Genomic DNA, 24,897 nt, shown 5'->3' with positions numbered 1-24,897 from the left:
TCGAGTAAGATTCTTGTGTGATATCTACTACAGGCCATATCTGGTCCCATTTCACTTTGATTACCCTGTCAAACAGGTCAGCATTCGCCCCTGAACAAGGCTACAAGCAAACAGACAAATAAACAAACAAGCATCAATACGGAGATATAGCAAAGCAAAACGTACGCCATTGACTAAAAGGATTTAATATTGAAATAGCAACGTTAAAGTGTAAGAGGGTGGGTGGGGGGAAAACAAAGGTTTTGCTTAGATCGAGTTACAAATCATGTAATAAATTTCGGTGCACTATTGACTTATGACGTGTTGGCTTCAGAACAGTAGGACTACACCAAGGAGTTTAGAATTGTAAACTCCTTGGCCTACACCTAGGCCTACGTCCATGCGAGGGGCTTGAGGTGAAGGATGACGCCTAGATCTACCCATTGCCCTTCCGCCCAGGCTATCTTAGATCAGACCGCGAAATACGTACAGATGGCTCTACCATTGAAGGCCGGTTACATTTGCAGTGAGTCTGAGTGAGGTGGACAACGATCAATGTGAAAAGCAGCGATAAACAAATGAGCTAAAAGAGCTTTCTCATTGTGTAGATCCGGTATTGTATAGTGTGTTATTTGTGTGTTATATAGTCTAAAAGAGTGGTCAGTTTCTCAGTCTCTTACATTGCTATCATTGCGCTTGGATGTGCATGAATATATTTTCGTTTGGGTTTATCATTTCTACACTTCTCTCATTTCAAGGATGGCGTTGTGCTTATATTATTTGAGTGTTTTATGGTGTTGATCAAGATTTTAGTTTTATTTCATCTGAAAGTGGCTATGAAAAAGTTTTCAGCTGGAAAACACGTAGATCTATTTTCAGTTTCAGTGCGACGCACCTAGAGTGCGAGCTGCATGAGAAGAAAGCATGGCATGCGAGAATGTAAAAGTGGCTAGCCAAAAAAGAAGACTGTGGACTCCAACTCCTTACTAAAATAAAAATAAAAACAAAACTAAACAAAATGAAAGCCAACAGTTCTGAATAAAATGACCTATAATTTATGGGGCCTGGCGTTTAAAGATAAACCAAGAACCCCCCCCCCCCCCCCCCTCCGGCCCCATCATCTCTCAAATTTGTCTTATTCTGTCTCTTTCCAAATTATCCTTCCCCATTTCCCCTCTAATCATTTATGACCGCCTCCCCTGAAACAACAACAGCAGCATTAAACAAAACAGACTTTAAAAACCCCCACACACAATAAAACAAAAGCAAAACAGAGGAAACACCACAATGATCTGAAACAGACATCGACGATCACGGATTTCCATTCAATTTCTACGTTCAGATTTTATGTTCTCAGAAATCCCATAGTCATAGGTTACATGTAAGACTAGAATAAATTAGAGATATTATTATAATTATATTATATAAAATATGAACGTGTATACCAAGACGGTTGCTTGTCAAGGCTATAAAAGAAGAACCACTTTGGCTATCAACACGAACAGAGTGGATTCAGAGCGAAAATGTATTTTTAGCAATGTTTTCTATTTTTAGGCAGATGACGTTCAGCTTCCGGTTGTGTCGATTGCACCACAGTGGGGAAAAGAATGATAGGATAGAGGGTCACGTCATAAAACTGAAAGTGGAAGTTCGGATACACGTAATCATTCTTGGACACTGAAGTTAGCCGTGGAAATAAATTTACTGACTGACAAGAAACGCCGAGGAATTCAGAGCCTTGTAGGGTATTATTTTATCGTGTGTACTATTTAAGTTTAGAGAGCAGAGTATCTTGAATCTTGACTTGAAAAATGTCGACTGGAAAAGTGGAACGTTCTGAAAGTGTTGACATCGCCTGTCCTGTGTGCCACGACCCATACGAAGTTTTTGCCATTGGTCCTTGTGATCATCCTGTTTGTTACCGATGCTCAACGAGAATGAGAGTTTTATGCGAACAGAATGACTGCCCTATTTGCCGCAGTTTGATGCCCCAGGTAACCTTTCCAACTTTTATTAACTTAAATTTTTTTTTTATTTAACGAAGTCGAAGTGGCTCTGTCCTACGTTGACCGTGCCGTAGATGTACGCATAGATCTAGATTCTAGATAGCTGTCTCTAGATCTAGATCTATCTAGATCTAGATGTCTAGATCTAGAATCTAGATCTAGATTCTAGATCTATGTCTAGCCTTGTGGCTATCTATTCTATGCCTACCCTACAGCCCTCCTGTGCGCATAGATTAGCATCGAGGCTATGTGTACGGCCCTCCACTTCACATAATTAAGCTAAGCTTTGGAGGCATCACTTAAACTATCAAACCGGACACTACAAGAAGCAGCTCGCTTGTGAAACAGTCGGTGCGCAGTTCTTTAGATACCCAGCTGTTTATTATATTAGATCAACACTAGATCTAGATCTAAATCTAGATCTGTAGACTGTAGAGAGGATTTCCCCAGAGGGTAGGCACTTATCGTGACAAGGTCCATTGAGCAAACTATAGGCTACAAGATGTAACAAGAGTTAGAGGGTTAGGGTACGCCCCCTTGAAATATGCCGTCTTTTGTGTGTTGTTGGTCGGCGGGCCCTCTGCGGAACTCCTTCACGATCTTTAGGAGGCCTATTCCTAATTTGCAATCATTGACTCATCTCAAAAGTCTGAATTCTCTTAAGTTTACTGATCCTTTACATATGAGCAGTGAAGAATGCATGCCAGCTATTTTTTCCCCTTTGTTTAGAGGTAGGAGAAAGTATCTATTGGGTCAAAATTAATGTGGTAAGTGAATTGATTCAGCACCGCTGTACCAACGTCAAAATCATTTCAAGTTCCCCTTTTTGTTTTTATTTCATAAACCCATTCTGTATAATAGCCATAACGGTCCAATTTCTTAGTCTCATCTCAGTTGACGAAACCCACCCGCCACCCGCTGTAAGGCTATACTAAAAGACACTTGCACAACTCTATCATGTACAGAATTTACCCATGGTTCTTTTGATGCTGGTTTAGTTGAAGGTTTACTGCGCTACAGCGGTCTACCGTCAGTCAGACTTGTCTACTATATGGTCTTCTGCGATCTAGGCATAGTGTAAGTTCAGTCAGATTTGCCACGGTAATCATCTGGTAATGACAACACTGGGGGCATATAATTAGACAAAAAAAGCGGTGGCATCAACAATTGCAGTCTGTGGATAGGTGGATTGCCTTTTTATTTTGTGGTGTCATTTGATAGACGCTGGGGTAAAGGTAATTTGTTTAGTGATGAGTTGCTACAGCAAGTGATCAGTCAGGGACTATTTTCAAGAAACTACGTGGGGCTCCTCCACCCAACGAGCTACAGCTTTGGTGTGTGAGTTGGCAGATTGCTTTATTTTGCGATGTCGTTTCGTCAAAGAATTTGGAAGTGGTAAAGTGTGTATGGGTAACAAGTAAGTTGCAACTCCTGCAAATGATAGAGGGAACTATTTTCAGCATCAAGTTGGACAGCGGGGCTGATGATAGAACGGGATAGCACCTAGAGACAAATTGTGGCCAGTCTTGACTCATCTAGATCCATCTTGCGCGATAGCCATGTGAAGGGGAAAAATGAGTAGCAACCAATTTCGGTTACAAGCTTAAGCTGAACTTTAAGTGAATTCAGGTCAAAGGTTCTGCTAGGAGGCTATTATGTGTCAAGGACCCTGTAGACATACTTTTAAAAAAACCTGATACTCATCAGTCTTCGAGTCACTTCAGACCTTTCAAATATTGATTGTGAGTCCTCACAATACAGTCTTCACAAAAAGTTAAGGACCACTTGGAAAAGCGTAGGAAAATATTAATAAAAACCAGTAAATCAAATTATTCCTTCTTTGAGATACATTTAATTCATCAATCAATAAGTGCAAAAAAGAAATTTCATCACAATCGAAACCGAAATGCATAATTCCCAGCGCTCAAAAGGGACCCACCCTCAAAATAAAAAATCACAAAAGAAAGGGTCTCAAAAAGTCTCAGCAATATCAAAGAAAATGACCAGTTTGTTTGTGAATGTCAATGGAATTGTCAGTCTAAGCATGTGTGCCCACCATTCACGGCAAGGCAGTCAAGGCACTGCTGGCGCATAGAGCTAATCAGGCGTGCCAGAAAGGCCTGGGGAATGTTGTTTCATTTTTGTTGCAGCCATCCAAGCAGCTGCTGTCGGTTGGTGGGCAAAGAGTGGTTCTCCTGAACTCTCCGACCAAGCTCAGCCCACAACTGTTTCAATAGGATTGAGGTCTGGACTGTTAGCTGATGCCTTCACTGCTTTTGGACCAAGAGATTCTTTATATATCTCATGGCTTCTGTAGCTGCACTTCTTTCAGGCCAGGCAAATCAAGAGTCTCAACGTTGTCAAATACTTCTGAAGCTTCTAGTTGACTGCACAAAATGGTTGACACAATATGACTTGAAGGTCCATCCTCAAATTCTGATCCAGTCCCTCAGAGAAATGCCTTGACGCCTCTAGAAAAGACACACCATGAGAGTCAAAAGTTGCAAGGGCTACAAAACAGCTTGCCCCCATTTACGTGCGTCTACCCAGTGAACTCGGCATGCCGTTGGTGTGTTGTTACATGTCAACCAGATTGGCTCTTCATAAATGTTTCCATTGTTATTGCAGTCACGCTTGAGCGATCACGCCAGAAAGAAAATTACGAAAAACAAGACGCTACAGTTGCTACGGCTAACGCTGCAACTGTGTACCACACAGCGCACCGGCAGTGGAATTTTAGTTGTCGGGGGGGGGGTTCCCTGCCGGGCGCCTTATCACGTCGGGGTCACGGGGGTCAGCCTCCTGTCGCCACTCTGTCTGGGCCGACTTAATTTTTGGTACTTTTCAACGTACAATTTTAGGTGTATCCTTGTATTTATGGTATTCTCATATAGTGCACCCAAAGCACGCATTTCTGCTCTTGAGACTAAAAAAAGAACGGACGTTGTAACTTGTCTGGTTATTTCGTTAGACGAGCTGGAGTCGGCAATGCTAAATTGTAATTTTTTGGGGACTAGCGTGAATGAAAAAAAATCAATATAAAAAAATGGCCTCGTCAAAATCTGACGAACTTTTGGAACATGAACGACATAAGATTGGTGCAGATACTCAGAAAATATGGTATCTGCACATGTAATAGAAGGCTGTAATTTTGCAATTTTATCCATTGGGCACACAATTCGCTATGAAGTAATTCCTCCAAATACAACTTTATGTGTCTAATATAATCGTGAATATTCGCACATTTTCTCAAAAGTTTATAAAAGTTACCATGAAATTTCTCTATGAAAAGTATAAATCGATTTTAGTGCTAGAATACATCTTCAACGTAGATCTAATACACGAACAGCATCTGTTACACTCTAGAAATTCCTTACTTTTCTTAAAACACTAAGCCTAGGTTTTGTAAGTTGACTGAATAATAGGGATGACTTCTCGTAATTGGGTTAAAAGAATAATTTCTAGCTTTCCAGGGACACTGAATCAGCACCAGACTTTTCTAGCTTTTTTTTCGTTTCTATGACCATTTGCAATAACTGACAATGTGACTGATTTCTTTATATTAATAATTGTGTCCGCATATTTCCTACACAAAAACTAAAAATGAATGTTTTAGCTGTCATTATTTTTATTCCATACTAGAAGTTTATCTCTACCCATGTATTTACACGTTTGTGTTTTTTAAAATCGCTTATATTATATCTTTTTAGTTGTATGCAATGCAGGCTGCCTCAGACACAGCATGATTCATGAACAAACACACAGTAACTTTCTCCTGTTTAATAGTAAAATAAGAGCTAACGCTGATCGTCTTTAGTTAAAAAATGCAGATTTTCATCTTTCTTCTCTTATAACTTGACTATTACTACTCGCGCAGATTTAAGATTTCTCATGGTAAAAGACATGATATTCGTAGTCAGTTTAACACAGATTTTGGAGAGATCTGTCGAGCCTTTTTTAAATTAACAATCATTTATTCATAAGTTTGTAACTAAAATAGAACAAATTGGGTACTCTACAAACACTTTTCTAGAACAAAAACTAAGGCACAGAAATTAACCATTCTAACGCAGAATAAATCTCAAGACATTGAGCTTTTAGTACATCCGCGTAATGGTTTGCTATGTGGGATGGGGAAGAAGTTATATCGTTTTAAACATAGTCAAAAATGCGAACTTCCTGACCGACACCGGCAAAGTCGCTTCAGGGCTCATTAACCCCGTGACCCCGAGCCGGGGAGCTCCGGCGGGCTGCTGAGTCACGCTAACTAAAAGTAACAGAATCGGGCGAAAAGTGACGCCGTGACCAGTGTCAGCGGTAAAAATAATAGCATAAAAATAGGATTAGAATAGAGATCTAGACTGTGAATGAAGTTCAGAACGAAGGGAAACCAATCTGGCAGACTTCCAAGGGCCTGATGTGAAATTTGAGTTAGAGAATAGCTCAAAAGAAGGAAAATATTTCTGAAAAATTTGCGGTAATTTGCGTTAGCTTCGAAATTCGCGGCCGCGAAAAACCGCGATGATAGAATAATGATAGTATTTTCACACAGTGCAAATCAGGAGCAAATCGGGGACAAATAGGCTTACTAAAAATAGGCTGAACTCGCAGAGACGTGTGTAGGAAAGAGATTATCAAGAAGCCACCAAGTGAGTGCCATGCACCGTGTTTTGTGTGTACCTCTGACAGCTAATTTGCTGGCGGTACAGTGGGGCAAATTTACATCAGTTTAACAAGGGGCGTACAATTTGAAGACAATTGGTGGATGGTGGTATAAAGGTGCAAGTTAATGTTAAGGCGTTCCTTTTCGTACATTGGCAAAACCTGGTGGTAAGGGGGGCTGGTTGGGTGGGGGTAGGGGGTATAGTGAAGTTTGTCTGTAGCAAATGACAGTCCCAAGCCAATATTTATAAGCAAAGGTAAAAATGTAATGTGATCCTTGTCACAAGTCCCAAGCCTGTATAAACTTCAACTAGTCCAGCAGCAGGCTGTCAACGAAACCAGAAACATAACAGTAGACCTTCAACTAAACTGTTGCCTTTCTTTCTTTATTCTGATTGGCAGAAATTATTCTTCCTGGAGCCGATCAGGGGAATGTACTTGTGTATAATTTTCATTGAATAAACAGCGTTGATCGAACAGGGCTGCTGAAAATCAGCTATCAGCTGCAGTTAGCAAAAAATTGGCCTTCGACTGGTACTGAAATTAGAACTGAAACTAGAAGCATGGTTTGAACATGACACAGGTTATAATTGGATCTGAAAGTACAGAAAGCCTGTTTTTTAAATTTTTCTTTTCTCGTTGCTGACAGCTTTCTCATCCTAAATTCAGCCAGTATGTTCGTAGGCATACAAAGTGTTATAATGATATTGGAATGATGATGATGTTTGTTTGCTTCAGATTTGAATGTTTTTGCTTTAACGTTCTAAAGATACAAGATTGAATATCACTGAACTTGACCCTCAGTGTGATTAAACACACATAATTATCACATGGTGAAATCAGGTGCTCATCAATTTTTGGATATATAACAGTACAGAGTTATTTACTTTATGTCAACCTGTAGATTGTTCAGTTGTCTTGCTTTTGATGAACACCCCCCCCCCCTTTCTATTTTGAATAGAAACTTTAATTTATAATAGTAGTAGGTTGTCCGTCAATGTCTGATGATGATCAATGCATTCGCGGAAGAGAATGTTTCTCCAGCAACATAGAAAAAGTAGAAGACAAGAATTAAAGATTAAGATGACTTGTGAGTTCTGCTGTGGCCGATGAGCCCAGCTCTGGCAGAGAAAAGTTTGCCACATTTTGAACATTTAAAAGTTACTCTTGCACTTGTGGATGTATGCAGCTTGCGGGCTTCTCTCTTAGTTTCAGCATTTCTTATTTGTGAAGCCTCATATGATTTGCTGCCCTCTGTAACTGCTGCTTTCCAGCTGGGTCTGTCAGGAGCTAGTCTCTCCCATATTGAAGTCCTTCAGAGACATTTTCAGGGTACTTTTTTTTGGTGTGCCAACCTTGCTCTTCCCTAAGGACGGTTCAGAATAAAATGCTGCGTTTGAGATTCTGAGGTCAGGCATTCTTACAACATGGCCAGCCCAGCAAGTTGAGTCCTTGTGAGCTTAGAAAAGAGACTCTCTGCATTTACCCTTTTCAGAACTTTGATGTCTGGTATTTTATCGTGTAATGTCAAAAATTCTCCCACGGCATTTCATATGAAAATAATTAAACTTCTTTGCTTGGCTTTGGTACACCATCCAGGTCTCAGCACAATACAACAGGGTCGGGAGGACCCCAGCATTGTAGATTTACAACTTTGTTTCTGTGCGAATGCCGCTGCAGTCCCAAACCCCTGCTCTGAGTCTTCCAAAGGATGCACTAGCTTTATTCACTCCTAAAGCTATTTCTGCATCAATGCGAGCATTTCAGTATGATATAGAATTTGATTTTAGGAGAGAGGTTCTGGACATCACCAGGGACAGGCTGGAAGAGAACTTTTGTCTTTGCTAGGCTTAATGTAAGTCCAAAGTTCTCATATGTATTTGAAAAATGTCAACGCTTTTGTATGTTGGATTCTTCAGGGTCAAGTAGTGGGCAATTTACGGATCATTCTTTTTGAATAGAAGATGATATCAATAACTCCATATTCCGAAAAGTTGATAAGCGCCTGATTCCACTGCATCATGACACACATAAATGCATTTGTTATTATTACTGTTATTACGATGACTATTATTATTGTTATTATTATTATTATATTTTTTATTATTATTATATTATTACTATTATTAAAGCAAACTTTGTTTGAAAAAAGTATGGCTGCATAATAAATATTCCTTGTAATTTGTTTTCCAGGTTGCGTTTGTATATGAAAGAAGTTTATTCAAGAACATAACATTGAGGGAGTGCATTCCCAATCGCAAGTTCAAGATTTTCTTTGAGGATGAAGAGGTTGAGGAAAGATATTTGGAACTGTTGGTGTATCGATGCAAACTGTGTCGCAACCGCAATGCTGACAAGTCGTTCAATCAGCTTCAAACCCATATGAGAAGAGAGCATCAACTGTTTGCTTGTGATCTTTGTGTTTCTCACATCAAGGTATATTATTAATCTTAATCATCAAAAAATATTTATCTGTATCACTAGTATTCACTCCTGCATTGTGAATGTTGTATAACCATGCTGTCACACAAAAATTGATCATACTTTCTTCATGATAAAATATGGACTGCAGTGATTTAAAATACATGACTGCCTGTTTAGAGCCCGCCTACAGCCCCCCTTCCCCATCCTAGCTAGAGCTCACTCGATCTCTCCCGCTGTATCCGAGTTGGGGACTTTCCTTGCCCTGCTATATTCAAGCATAAGGAATTGAGTTTACCAAGGGAAAAAAAGGGGATTCCGGTAAGGTTAGCGGGTGCCGCTATAGTCATATTATACTTTGTATTCAGATGTATGTGAAAGAGAGGAGCAAGCATATGTGTGTGTGTGTGCGTGTGCGTGTGTGTGTGTGTTGAAACACCGTGTTCCGGCAACTGGGCAATAAGATTTATTTTTCGTCCTATCAGATAAGATGGAGAATAAGGCCACTGTATAAGAAAGTTTGTACTATTGTTTTGCCAACGTTTGTCCCTCAGATTTTGGTTGTTTATGATGGGGGCTCTTTAATTTATTTGGGGGGAAACCTGTGTTTATCTTGTTTCTTAGATCTTTGAGATTTAATCACTTATCACTAAAATCATTATAACATTTATTTCTTCCAGATTTTCCCATTTGAACGCAAGTTCTACTCTCGTAAAGATCTTGCTCTTCATCGACGAGTTGGTGATCCCGATGACAAATCTTACAAAGGCCATCCTTTGTGTGAATTCTGTGACACTCGCTATAATGATAAGGATGAACTGTTAAAGCATTTGAGGAAGGATCACTACTTCTGTCATTTCTGTGACCAGCACTGTTCAAATACTTATTATGAGTAAGTGCCACCAAAATCCTTTTTGCAGAAAAGCTGCCAAATGGTAATCATGAATGAATTCTTATCTCTTTATCTATGCCGGGCACCTCCTTTCGTACTAAATCTAAAAATGACAAAGAAGTTGCTAAGTGAGTAATTTAATCAAAACAAGTGAACTTATTTTGATAGTTCTTTATCTAATGAATGAACTTCTATAAAAGAGACAGGTTTTCGGCAATTTCAGGAAAGTAATTTGATGTTAAGTCCTCGTAAAGGAATGCGCCTGCTCACCGGTACAGAGGTTCTGTCTGTGAGCCGGAGATAAAGAGTTAACCTTGGTCCTTTGGGAGCTGGGTTTATGTTCCCCGATAAGCATACCTTATTTAGGCACCTCGCCTTCGGCCCAGTCCCGCGTCAGTCCGGCCCTGGCTCAGCGCACACACGCAGAGCATCATCCGCGTAATGACCGTGTCCCTTATTCCCGCAGTTCAAGTGTGTGTGCGTCAGTCTGCTTGAGTTTGTGTGTGTTTGTGGCATATTTCTAGAACCACCAGCGTTGGTTCCTGACGAAGGCATAACCTCTCTTTCAAAACACGCCAAGTTGGTCGCTCTAGATGTTTGTCCAATGAAATTAGAACAAATTGATCTGCTTAGACATGAGGTGCTCGAAAGGATAGCCTGGAAACAAGACTTCCATTTTTCTGTACAAAGTCTTTCAATTGAGCTTGATTTTATATAAAATGATATTACCTGATAAAAATGAGCTTATTTGTTAGTTTTTAATACCATTGTGCTGGTAAAAAGAACAATTTGAGAGCAAAGCATTCGGAGATTGACCTACAGTATAATCCACTTATATCGACAGCCAATGTATCGACATTTTGACGTATCGACATATTTTCCAATTACAAAATTATTCCTTCAATATCTTCACTAAACACTTTCTCTTATATCGACTTTTTTTTCGGCCCACTCTGCCTTATCCGCATGCTTCTTAGGTACCTGGCGAAGCCCACGAACATAAATGGGGGAAAAGCGACGCTAACGGTCAATGCATTAGTTCTTCATTAAGTTCGCACACTCGCCAAGTAGCCTATTCGACACACCAGGCTTTAGTAGGTCATGTAGGGCCTACAGAGTGTAGTCTCCAACACAGTACAGTGCCTCACAGACATGAGCGTCTCGTGCGCTGGGCATCACCTCCCTACCTCCACTCCTGATCACTCACTCTTCTTCCTCATCCTATTCTCAGTCTGTCTCTGGAAAGTGCCACGGTCAATGAGTCAGTGCCTCGCCTTTCCATTTTCCCCAGCAAGCGGCCATAAGCAGGCCTTAACAAGGATGCTACAACAAAGTTTGCGTTGGTGTGTAGTTTGCCCCTCGCACTGCTCGGTCTTTGGTGCCGTAACTCGAACCCCCCCAATCTCTTTAGTTTCACTGTGTAGTTGTGTAACCGCTAACCTCCCCTTGTTTTTTCCTCTTTGGCTTTATATTTTCATTTATCGACATTTTTATATATGGACATCAAATACTCTTCGATATAAGCGGATAATACTGTAATTACTTCCTTTTGAACCTCAGATCATTTGTAACAACAAGAGCGTCTAAAAAGGTTATTCGAATGGGCGTAACTACTCATAATGTCTTATCAGCTTATGGGAGGGGGTTGTTCATGTGTTCGAAACACTTTATACATAGAAAGCTATTAAAGATAAAGTGTTATTTTTATTTTCATCATCGATTAACACATCTCCTCAGTATTCATCAAATTCATGGCAAAAACACACGTTTCCAGTGCCGCTCTCTGTACCCTAACTGTACACGCTAAGTGACCCCGGCAGCCCACCTGAAACGTCCGACATAATAGGTTACTGATAAAATTTGCATATCAGCACAGACGCAGGACAAAAGTTGAGCACTAATTTCCTCGATTTTTTTTTTCTTTGTTATGTTGGGAAATAAACTCGATGTATAAGTGGAGGTGCTATTTTTTTCAAATTTACATCCATGCTGATGGTTATATATGTCAAAGTCTTGTCTTTTACTTTTAAAAATCGTCTGTGATGGTTGTGGAATGGTATTATGCAGGAGTTTGTCACATCGAAAGCAAATTAAAAAGTAGCTAAAGTGCTGCTGAAAAAATCTTATGTTTTATACAGTCTCATTTTAGTTATAGTTTTCAATGAATTTGTAGTCTGTTAAAAGGAATTGATATATATTTACAAGAAACATGTCCATAATTAAGTTTGATTGTACTGACTTTTTCTCAGATGTTCTTATTTTGTAATCTTTCAGTCAGTATCCCGACCTCATGAAGCATTTTTCTGAGTCTCACTTCTTGTGCACGGAGGACGAGTGTGGCAATCCAACAACCCGCTTCACTCACGCCTTTGTGTCGGATATTGACCTAAAGGCTCACAAGGCATCTGAGCACAATAAGAACTTGTCAAAAGCGCAAGTGCGGGAGGCCAGGACCATTGAGCTAGATTTCCAGTTAGCCCCCCGGAGACAGGCACATGGAAGAGGTGAGGGGTCACTGTTAAAGTGCTCCTATTATATACATCGATTGTTATCCTCTGACAGCTTGCACGACGCACAAAATTTGCCTTGACTAGCCAGTTGTGGTGGGGACATGCAGCTTTGATTCCTGTTTGACCCATTGCACTGTCATTCACCTTTCACTTTTTCTCGACGATGGTTGTTCTCGAACTTTCCCTTAATTGGGGCTCCTTTATATTTTGAGAGTTAATTTTGTGATTAGAAGATATAATTTGATAGCAGGATGACATCCAGGCCCCGGGCATCTTAGGGACCATAAGAACTCCAAATATGCCTTGAAATTTAAAAAAAATCACTGGAGACCTGGAAATGCCCAGAGAAAATGGAAGTCTATAAATTGACACAAGAAAGATGAGTGAAAATAACTTTTGTTCACCAAATAGTGGAATTGGAATCTGATGTCAGTAAGTTCACTTTTTGCCAGTCAAGAGCAGGTTTTGTATAAATGAGCAGCAATGACAGAAGTTAAATTTCCAGCAAGAAATTATGGATCATTAGTTTTATAAATTTTTATAATTTGTTTATTGTAAATTGGTTCTTAGTATGTTGTCAAGTGCATATTGTTATCACCTCTGGTTTTTTATTTATATGAAAAGGAATGAGCTCCACTATTTGTGGTTGCATGATTATATTAGTTTATATCACTATCACAAGTGGTCTGTGTTGAACTTATATTCCTTTTTTTTCTCTGTCTCCTTAAATATTAGGTGCCGGCATTACGAGCAATGATTACGAGGATTCCCGATCTGGTAATGGCGGAAGACGGGGAGGTGACAGGTACAACAGAAGGTGAGTTTCATACTTCTGAGGATCTGGTTAAAGTAGCGACTTTAATGAAGACTAGACTAGAAATATTAGTGTTCATAGTTGGGTGGAAAGAACTTACATGTCTGCTTTGCCATATTCACTCTCCCCATTTAGCTGTATTCTAGAAAATTCTTTTATAAATACTTATAAAAAAATACCAGTGGTTGGTTTCCGCAAATTTTAAAAGGTTTACAGCCAGGGCAATATCGCTTTTAAAAGCAAGTCCGTAATTTTAAAAAAATCATGACTTTATGTATTGAACGCTTGTTTTGAGAACTTTAAGTGCAAAAAAAGTGTCACTATAAAATTAATTCCCTGCAACAGGTTTTCCACTTAAAAGTGCCGTATGCGTCTGCAAGATGTGTGTTAGAAGTGGGAAGTGGTGTGAACATTTCCATTTTCCGTGTGAAAGATTTATAGTATTTTATTTAAATTTATGAAGAAAAGTTTATTAATATATCCTCAATTGTTGTGGAAAAATATGATAGAGTTAGGCCAAATTGAGATAAACTGCTGTGCAAAGTATGGGCGATATCGATTTCCCCTGTTAGAGAGATATTTGAGGATAAGTGGCGCCACGATTTTTTGACAGCACTATAGTGTTGCATGTGTTAGTGAGAAGTCAGTATATTCACTTGCAGTAAGACTAAGCCCAGCCAGATTTCCAACATAAAGGTGCAATAAATGCCAGATAGGTGTTAAAGTTACGGGCCCAATGCATCTCAAGACTTTGCTTTGTTCCACAAACTTGTAACTTAAAGGTGAGGAAGGTGGGAGTAAATGGTTCCACCATTACTAACAATTGTAGTTTACTTTGTGAGTTCTCTTTTTACCATATTTTATTATAACATTTCTTATTCCTAAGTTTCATAATAATTTCTTGATTTTCCAACTATAAATCTTCCGATTGTTTCTCCTGCAATCTGTTCATATGTTAGTACAGTCAAAATTGTCTACGATGGTCACCCATTGTCAAGGAGAAAAGTGATTGTCTTGGACAGTTTCATTATTGTTTTTATAAAAATGCTAGGGGAGAAATAGGAAGTAATCATTCATAGATGATTGTCTCAAACAGATGGGTGCTAGAGCAATTTTGACAGTTGGCCTATTATCCTTTTAGCATGCACTTAAGACTACTGTTGAGATGGTTTGTTTTTTTAGCGTGTTTGTCCAGTCTGTGGAATTGTATGGTCTGCAGTATGTGAACATAATCTCGCTCTAACTGAGTTCAAATCGATTGTTTTGTTTCTCTTCTTTAGGAGGGAAAGGGATGACGAGGATCTCCAGCGTGCCATTGAAGCATCCAAGGAGTCAATGTCAGAAGCCAGACCCCCGGTCCAGGAACGTGTTCCTGATCCAGTACACGACTTCCCCTCTCTGAGCGGAGCTCCAGTCCCGGCCTCCATGGCCAGACCACCTCCCTCTAAGTTTGCAACACCTCGGTCACGGGAAGAGGACTTCCCCACACTCTCCAGTACTTCTAAAGGGGGGAAAGTGGGCCAGCAGCCACCTAACAAAGCTTATGCATCTGTGATGAATTTCCAGAATGAGGTGAAGCCTGCAGTCCCCGTAAAGAAAGAGTCGAAACCTGTCTCACTTGGTTCAGTTCCCTCTGTGTCACGGGATAGATGGTCTGCATCAGCCCCTAAAAATTCGGAGGAGGATTATCCTGCCCTGGGTGGCTCACGTCCTTCCTCTGGCAATCCAACACCAAATGTAAATACTGTCAACTGGATCAACAAACCTTCTCATGCTACTGTACCTGGTGGGAGTACAACGCAAACTGCTCAAATTTCTAACAAAAGCTCCCGATACAAACCCATTTCTGATAAGACTATCAACGATGTAAATGAATTTCCAACCCTGGGGGGAGTCAACAGAAATCAAAATGTTAGAAACAACTTGTTTTCTGAGTGGTCAAAACCACAAAATAATAATAAAAAGAAACCGACTCCAAAATCTAAAAAATTTGACGAAAGCTTTGAATTACCAAGTAACTACTGCACGCCCTCAGACGAGTACCCTGTTATTAATGATAATCGTATTGGAGATTCTTCTAAAAAATTGGTGAATGGTGTAGCTCATTTGTCAGTGGAACCCAAGTTGACAAATGGATCGCATGATTTTCCAGAGCTCCCAACCAGACTTGACAAAGGAGAAAGTGGAGGAGGAGGCGCATCGGGAGAGAAGAAAAAGAAAAAAAAGAAGAAAAATGCAGATAAAACGCCAGGGCCTTCCAGTAGTGTAGCTTGCGTGGAGGATCCTAGTGCCTCTTTGAATGACATTGCCCTTGGCCTTCTTCAAAATGGACCTACTGCATCTGTTGGTGTCAAGCAAAATGGCAAGGGTAGTGATGGCAGCTCTGACAAAACCTCCAAAAAAATCCCATCTTCATCGAAAAAACCACTGAAAACTGATTGGTTCGATAACCCCCCTGTTGAAGTTCTACCCTCAGGTGGGCAGGCATCAAATGATGGCACCAGTAAAGTTGAGAAGGCTAAGGAGTCTAATGAGAATCCACAGGAAAGTGCAGTGGACAACTTCCCATCCCTCCACGCTATGTCCACATCAGTGCAGCACCCCAAACCACCTCCTGGCTTCCACTCGGACCCGCCTGCTGCTGCTGCCTCCAAGACATCAACACTCTCTGCCCCACCAGGTTTCTCTGTCCCCCTCCCTTCTGCTGGCAGGTCAGTGGCCGCTCCTCCTCCGGGCTTTCTTCCCACTGCTGTGTACATGGAGCCCCCAAACTTCAAATCTCGAAACATGCAACTGGTCCAGGACATTCGCTCCATCTTGGCAACGGTTGAGGATGGTTTCTCAAATTTTAGAGCCTTGTCGGGAGAGTTTCGTCAAGGCTTTCTGGAGGCCTCAGACTATTACTGCAGCTGCCAGCTCCTCATGGGTAGCACGGATTTTGACAATGTTTTCCCCGAGCTCATCGCTCTTCTACCAGATGTTGCACGACAACGTGAACTTTTTGATATTCACCAGGCTGCCAATCAAAGTGGCTCTTCTTGTAGTCTCCGCGACTGTCCGACATGTGGTCAGATTGTGTTGGCTCAAGATGTTGCTCATCATCAGCAGGTGCACGGCATCAATCCCTCTGACTTTCCCTCTCTCGGAGGCATTGGTTCTAAGTCAGATTTTGGAGCCAATAATAATGGAGCAGAAAGAACGGCGGTAAAGGGAGCATGGATTAAAGCAAAATAAAAGGCTAGATCAAGAAACTGTTGTAAAATGGAAGATTTGAGATTTTTTATATTTATATTTGCTGCAGACATATAGGAGAGTAGCCTACTACTAATGTGACTTCATATCGGAGATCATTTGCAATCAAAGAGGGCAAACTGTTACCAAGCGGAGTTTAGGAACACATGTGAAAGAAATGTATAGTTCAGCTGACATCCTGCTCTGATACTTGTCTTACGTGTCACTTTTGTTTTTAAGCCTGATCCAATTGAAAAATATTGACTAGTTTTTCGTTATAGATTAGAAAGGAAGATGTTTTACTGTAGTGTTTGTTGTCTTTCTCAGGTGTGTCCCTAAGTTGTTGGACAGTGTTCTGCTTACTCATGATTCCTTCCCAGTGTACAGATTTTTAAAACTGCTTTTCTTTAAGCTCAGTGCTTCTCAACAATTGCATGAATTGTTCTTATTTCACAAGAGATTAAAAATGATAATGTAAGCCAACATACTGAAGTAAAATTACCCTAGACTAGAGCCTCCTCTTTATTTGAGTTATGTGTTGCAGTTTATTTAAAGAAAAGTAATAATATAGAGCATCTCTGATGAAATATATATTTTTTTTCACATCAGCTTTAAAACAGAGTGCAGAGCAAGTGATGGACACAGTGATACTGAACCGGAGCTAAAAGAATCATTTTGTTTGTCAGGGTTGGGATGTATAGTTCTTGCAATTTCACATTGCCATACTAATAGTCTTACTTCCGGTAGGGAAGGTGATCCTTGTCTCAAACAAATAATTGCTTTTGTGCAACGAAATCAGTCAGACATATGCAGTCTGTTTCTTTCATTTCAGCGTATTTCTTTTTTATACCAGAGCAGGGATGGCCCCTGTCTTGATTTGTAACTGAAATCTAGAAATCTAGAATATTGAATCAAGTAAATTTCAATGAAAAGAATGAAGACAAAAATAAATGGAAAAATTGGGGAAAAAAAAAGACTAGCTTGTTCACTTTCGTCTGACAGTGGTTTAAACAAGACATAATGAAATCGCCCTGTTTAATCTTCTCAGATCTGTGCATACAAGGCTTAAAGTTGGATGACCAACAGAATCGAAAAGCCCATTCATAAAGGTCATCTCAAACTAAGGTTCCGACATGTTTTCTTTGATGTAAGCCTAAAGCAAGAAAAAAAATAATATGAGATTTACAGCGTACACTGAAACATTTTCGTCAACACCACACTCTAACGTTCGCCTAAGAAATACGATTCAAGAGATGGGATGAGTAATTTTCCAGACACATGGAGTACGAGGAGACATCTAGACAGCTGGGGGATGAAATCTTTAAGCTGGCACTGACACTTAAATGTGGGGGCAGGGTGGTGTTGCTGTCTCAAAAAGAGCAATTTGAAGGCTAGGTTACTGTAAGTCATTTATTGTAGTGACCTTGTGTTTGCATCCAAAGAGCGGTTTTTAGAGAAAAACTTTCATTACTGAATCAAGATTTAAAAGAAAAAAAATTTTTTTTTGGTCGCTGGCCTGCAGAAGTGCCATGCAAGGTATCGTGGGCATACGTAAATTAATAAATAAATGAGCTAGAATTTTTGTAACGCTGTCAAATGAAAGTGAACTAGCTATAGCTCATAGTTAAGAGTAATCTAATCCTAAAGTGCATCCTGTGACTCGCACTTATTGGAACAAGAATGTATTTTTTATAGAGCATGACTGCAGAAACTTTATGGTTTTGGCACGGTACAGTATGTCTGTTTGCTCTCAAACAAGTCAACTCAGGCTGGTCAAATCTCTCTAAAGCAAGCAGTTTTGGTATGCGTGAACACTGGAGCAAATCCATCCTGCAAGTGACCTTAAGCAAGATTTTAAGCTATTGGTCCAGAAGTTGGACCCCTCTAAAGTTGGCAAATTAATTGTATTTGGCTGAATGGACCGTAGCCACCTGTAATAAGTACACATGTACCATGTTCCTTTCCTGTTATGTACACCTACACTGTATCCTAGAGTCAGATGATGTGCTGTGGGTGGAGTAGCCATCTTACTATGGGCCTTCCTGTTTTAGAGCAATATTTGTTTGCTGGCATTCTGCCTTATGCTCCTTTTTTGCTGTTTTGTTTTTGGGAAACGCGTGTAGCATATTATATACCGCAATTAAGGATTTTAATAGTAATAGTGTACAAGACTGTACTCAAAGTCAGGGATGGAAAGTTTTTGCATAATTTTCTTAATACGTGTAATTTTTGTTAACACTAGTCATTCAGTTTGAATCTAAACCAGTCAGGAGTTGAGTTGGTCACTTATATTATATTCAAACCAAGCTTCAAAGTTTTTGTGGACCTGGGTTTGGAGAGTGATGTTTTTTTTGGGTAATTTCTTGGTTTTGCCAGGGATGCAGAGATATTTCAATAAAATTTAAATCCAGATTTGATTGTAGGTTCAGAAAATATGTGTTGGCTTTGTTTTTGTTTGTTTCTATTTCTAACCAATGGTTTAGCCTGTAGGGTATTTTTGCTTTTTTAGATTTATATTTCTGTATCCCTTTGTAGATATGGAAAAGTTGAACTGTTTTGTTTGTGGTCAATGTTGTCTTACTTGAACTATGGGCAACTAAGTATTTAAGAGAGCAAATGAAACTACACTAATACTAGATTCTAATAGTGTTTTTATTTTAGAACTTTATTTTAAACATTTTTTAGTTGTCTTGTTTCTTGTTTTTGTTTTTTTAGTGTTTGGTTCCTCCTGTTTTTTTATAAATAGCACTCTCCTATTCTTTTGTGTTACAGGATGTTTGCTTAAGTTTTTTATTTGGCTGTTATTTGATTTTAATCTGACATGATGTCAGTGAATCTTGTAACTAAGAAAACTCATTGTGTGATATGATCTATGTTTTTTGTGTGTTTTTTTTCAATATGGATATTGTGATGACTGTTAAAGACAGCAACGAGTAGTTTACTGATGGCCAGTGCAAAGAAAAAGAGGGAGGGGATTATACAGGAATAGATTAACATGCACCGTAGTCCATTTGCCCCCAAATCAGTCCTTTTTTATTTCACAGTCTTGGAGGATAGGGGACAAAGTAATCATGTCTCTTATATCAAGGTTAAACAAGGTTTATGTACCCCCTAGGGCTGTGGCACTGACTGAAGTGTCTTTAGGCCATTCCCAAAGGGGGGGACATTTCTCGTTCTAATGCACAGTAGAATTGTAAATGGGCTGATCCAACAACGTCATGCTCATAACTCTGCCTGAACTACAACAGGAAACTGAGCATGTTTTTTCCCCCCTTTTCCTTACTATCGTCATTTTCCTCTACTTCTTTTGTATATTTGTCACACTCTTGTGACCCGCTATTTCCAGGGTGCCTTGATAGTCAAAGCAGACTTTGTGCTGTTGAAGCTAGAGAGGTGAGCAGAGTAAGTCTGATTCTCTGTAAGGACTTCTCTGTTGACATCCACCCCTTGGCGCTCACATGACCTTAAACAGTTGTGATCCCTGTAAAACTTCTACTAAAACTAAAAAAAAAGGTTTATGTCAAGAGGACGCCAAAGGAACCATTTATTGAGAATTTTTCAATGGAAAAAAATACTTGTATTCTCCCCCTTTGAAAACTGTTACGACGTGGTGGAATCAGGCACTCGTCAATTTTTAGGTATATGAAGTTATTGGTACCATTATAAAGCTTGTTCATTTGTCTTGTTTGTGATAAAAAAAAATTACTCTATATCTTGAATAGAAGTTGAGATATCTGTAACTGAAGGAGGTGGGGGTCGCCTTGTTTCAGATGTAAAATTAGCGAGAAAATGGAGGCCAAAGTCTGGTATATTGCATAGCTTGAGAGACCTTGGAAACATAATTTACATTTTTGTGCCTTTTATCGACTTTTTTCATTGAAATCTTCACAGAAATTTGTTTTTCAATAGATATATAAGAGGTGTTAAACCCAAAAATAATATTTTGAAAAAAAAATGCAAAACCGGCAGTAAATAAATGCCGATTTCTCTAAATTCATTATTTTGACGAGTGCCTGATTTCATCACGCTGCTTCACATATTTTCAGGAAGCAGAGAATGTTTTGAAATGTTATGGAGTATGTCAAGGTGGTAATAAAATGGAAAGTGTGTTGAGCCTACTTCCATGTGGGCATATGCACTCAGCTACCATGTATAAATACATTGTATTGTTATTATTATTTATTGCATGATTCAGGCTTCATGAGACGTCTTTCTTTTATGATAGTGTGACTGATGGTTAAGGGGTTGAAGAGGAACACTACTTGTATTATTTTCTTTTCTTTCACCATATCATTGATATCTTAATTGAGGAAAATATCAAAATGTGCTAGGACACAGTGCCCAAGGTTTGAGGCTATTGTATTGATGGAACAAAAAGATGGATAAGTCTGATAAGCCATACTTTTTGTAGTTTCAATAGAAGAGTGTTGCCTGAAATGGTGAAACTTTTTATTTTAATGTAAAATTGTCGATGTAGAACTTGAATGCAATATAACGTTATAAAACATCCTTTTGACTGCTAAATAATTATGGCAGTTCATTTAAGTGTGAAGCAATGCTGTGTAGATTATTCAGTGCTTTCTGATCTAGTTGACTTGGTTACACCCTGCATTACTGTGTACAGGATGACACCCCCCCCCCCCAAAAAAAAAAAGAATCTTAAATTTGAGTTCCCATTTTTTCTTGACTTATGACAGTGACAATTTTGATACAAATAAACTTTGTTTCGGGCTTACTACTATTTGGACTTTAATTTTCCTTTTTATCCTCTCCCGTCACCATAAATCAGATCTTTTTGTCATAAAATATTTTTTGCCAAAGATTTTGTACTGTTATAATCTTAATTTGTTTCTTTAGTGGTGGCAGTTTTTTAACTTCATTTCTGCACTTTTTCAATCCTTATTTCCCCTTTTTGTGTGCCTTAGTTCGGTGGTTCTTCCCCATCTCAATAATTTTGTTTATACTGTAAATGTAGAAGTACAGTTTTGCTAAGATATTGATGCTTATTTTCCTTTTTTGAAACAAGGTGTGTGTATATATATATATAATTATATATATTGCTGTCCTTTAACTGTTCAGTAAAGGACTTCTTTTGAAGATAAAAAGGATAAAAGTACCACTGCCACTTTGTTGTTCACTCCATATATATTATAACGGCGGTGTTCTACTTTTTTGGTGTGAGTACTACTAATGTATTACTGTAGTCTCCGCCTAAGATCCCGGTGCTCGGGAGCAAGGAAATGCGGGATCTTAGGCGAACCAGGATGTAAACCGACGAACCCAGGGAAGAATCTACGGTGACCCATGTTGAGTACAGTTGAGGCTCACAATCGGTAAAATGGTCTCCCTCCACTCTAAAATGAACTGAGGTGACCCCTTGGTGGGCTTATGACATATGGCGAGCAAAGAATGGTTAACCTTGATGACCTATCACAGCGCATAGTGGCATGAGGCGTGCCATTTTCACTTATTATCCTATCATGAGTCTCAAGATCTACGCTTATCCAGTTGCCCCTCCCCTTTACGTGTCGAAAACTTACAGCTTTCCATCTCTGACCGAGTTTCCCCCTCCCTTACCGCCTTTGTCGTTACACACCATTACGTTGTGAACACACAAATTAAAATTCAGCCTGTCCCGCAAATTCGGGAGTAGAGACAACTGCTGCAATGGTCAAGGAAGAGTTCACAGTTCGATGTGATTGTGATCCCGCCTGGAGCGAACGTGTAGGCCCTACCCACCCAGCGAGTGATGTAAGTTAAGGGGGGAGAGCTCAGGTGTGAGTGCGGTGTGTGGGGAAAACAAACGTGTCGGTCAGTTCACAGTCACACCCCGGTGTGATCCAGTCTGGGGCAAACATTGTATCGCTTCGAGTTTTACGTGTATGTGATCACATTCACAAGAGTGGCTGATCTTTGAGGCTACGGACAGTTTATTGATCTCAACTTTTCACACTTGGTTGATCGGCTGTGCCCGCCAGGATTTTTGTTCCGCAAATTATGATCCGAAATGCGGGATCTTAGCTGAATGTAGACCTTCAGAGTGAATCAGAGCGGGATCTTAGGGGTGACTTTTGTATAGTAATAATTCTGTTTTCTTAAAACAGCGGGATCTTAATAAGCGAACCAGGATCGTAAGCGGTTGGATCTTAGGCGGGGACTACTGTATTTACCTGTTCCTGGTCACTTTTACTTTTCCGATCCAGCGGCCATCTGGGTTCTAGCCCTTCGGCCTGTCGACATGGCAAAGAATTTACTGGTTTTTATCAGCTGTGTTTTGTTGCTGTATAAAGTATTTCCGATATGTACCTGTTCTTGGTCAAATGTGGGTGTTATTGTGATGCATATTGTAAACTACAGCTCGACATCCCTTTTCAACCTGTCTTATGTAATTGCTGGAGCTTCTTTGGCACTTTAGGACAATGTTTCTTGAAGTTTCATTGCTGATGGCATCAGTAGCCATAAATACAATGTTTTATTTTACGGCAGTAATATGTTGTATCAGATCTTGGGCATATGGGACCCAGCGACATGGAAGTGGAGTAGATGGCTCAGAACAAAGACAGGTGGAGAGTCCTTCTTGGTAGCCTATACCGTGCTATACCCAATATCAGGGTAAAAGAAGAGAATGATAATGAATAAGTTTTATGAATGTACGACCACAGCTCCAAACACCAGCCCCTGTGTGTTCAAGTGTACTTGTAATCCACTGTAGTAGGCTACTTTCTGATGCAAGGAGCAAGAACTACAATCTAAAAGAGCAAAGCAGTCTTTGGATTCATGTCCATCACTTGCATTGCTGTACAGAGGGAACAGGATAATCTCAAAATACTTTCTGACTTGGTGTAGGCCTACTGTTAGCCTGGTTCGTGCTTTAGTATACTATGATACTGATGACCAAATGGAGTTTTCTTGAACTTGGGTTCGGGGAGTTACTGTAGGCTTGGCTCAAGAGAAGTATGCATAGAGGGGTATATCACATTGAATATAATGTTGAGCATGCACAGTGTAATGGAAGTGGGTGGTTGGCGGGTGCTCTGGTGTGGTTTGCTCCTTTCCTATAAAAAATCTATCGTCTCTATTTCCCGTCCTTTTTTTTGGTGTTTGTTACTCTTTTGTAACACCTCTAATCTTCGGCACTTATATGACCTTATTGTGTCGCAAGTGTCATAAAACTCTTACTAAAAAAAGTGTAATGGAAACAAGAAAGAAAAAAGAGATAAAGTCTTTCAGTTGCTGGTGATAAACAAAACCACTTAGATTTTGAAGTTTTAGGAAGTTTTACAACACTTGCAACACAACTAGGTCATATAAGTGCTGAAGTGTAGTGTGTAGAGATGTTACAAGAGAGCAAAATAGAAAAGGAGGAGGAGAGGCTTAAGGACAACAGATGTTTGATAGGAAAGAAGGAGCAAATCACACCAGAGCACCGGCCAACCATCCTCACTTGACGTTAACCATGCATATAATATGTACTTTAATGAAAAAAAACACAAAAAACCTGACACGAATGGTGGAAACTACCTTACATTCTATACATTTATTTCATTAACATCAACAATCAGAAGGCATTCATGAACAGTCAACAGTGATGGACAACTTACACATCCCAAAATAATTTTTAGGAAACACACTACTTCATCAACCTTTCCTGTTGGAGCCCACCCAAGGTTTGTGAGAAATTATATCCCAGCAGAAGGATGAGAAATGGTTGGTTAAATAATTTCTCCAAGTGGACCCTCTGCACGCAAGGTGAAGAACCTAATAATATTACACAACAGACTCCCCATTTCATTCATTCTCAAAAGGTAGATTGGTACAAGTCCTACAATAATAAGGCTCTTCACCCGCCTGGCTCAGTCTTATCAGAGATGAATGTTGTATTAGGATGTTCTTATATTAACTTATAAATAGCTGTAACGCATTCAGTGCTTCCACCAGCTAAAGCTGAAAAGTAAGGGAAAATTGGGCCGCTGAAATTAAAATTTAGTGCTTTTAAAGGGTTGAAAATGGTATTGGGAGCCTGTTTGAAGAGATTGCCTGCAAACCATAACATTTATTTTTTCACCATTTTTTCTTGTTTGATTTCTTCACCAAGATCTACATATATTTCCATTGATGGCATTGTTTAAATGCAGGTTCCCCTTCCATTGCTACTATAATTCAATTAATTTGTCATCGCACCATTGATAGAAGGCAAACCTGGGAATAATGAATAGATATGTACCTTCACAATACAGAGGTACCCGACGTATACCCTAATTTTCCTTAAATTTCACGCCTGAATGTCGCATGTCACAACCCCGGAACACCACTTCGAATTATTCTTGATTTTAGTAGTTTTAGCATAAATTTCTTTCATCGCGGCCCTTATAGCGTTCCCGT

At 39.6% G+C, this 24,897-nt stretch overlaps 1 protein-coding gene across 1 annotated transcript; it reads left to right on the top strand.

Annotated features, from left to right (window-relative positions):
• The first annotated feature begins 1,533 nt into the window (after nt 1-1,533).
• LOC101861978 (E3 ubiquitin-protein ligase ZNF598) lies at nt 1,534-19,381 on the top strand. Its single transcript, XM_005106324.3, has 6 exons — nt 1,534-1,973; nt 8,841-9,083; nt 9,749-9,960; nt 12,235-12,464; nt 13,206-13,287; nt 14,565-19,381. The coding sequence occupies exons 1-6, from the start codon at nt 1,791-1,793 to the stop codon at nt 16,516-16,518; spliced, it is 2,904 nt and encodes a 967-aa protein (XP_005106381.1). The 5' UTR covers nt 1,534-1,790; the 3' UTR covers nt 16,519-19,381.
• The last annotated feature ends 5,516 nt before the right edge of the window (nt 19,382-24,897 follow it).

The sequence above is a fragment of the Aplysia californica genome, unplaced genomic scaffold (genome assembly GCF_000002075.1).
Source record: "Aplysia californica isolate F4 #8 unplaced genomic scaffold, AplCal3.0 scaffold00526, whole genome shotgun sequence".
NCBI classification, from domain to species: domain Eukaryota; kingdom Metazoa; phylum Mollusca; class Gastropoda; order Aplysiida; family Aplysiidae; genus Aplysia; species Aplysia californica.
The sequence above is the reverse complement of the archived record's forward strand: the minus strand, read 5'-3'. Positions and strand labels throughout refer to the sequence as shown.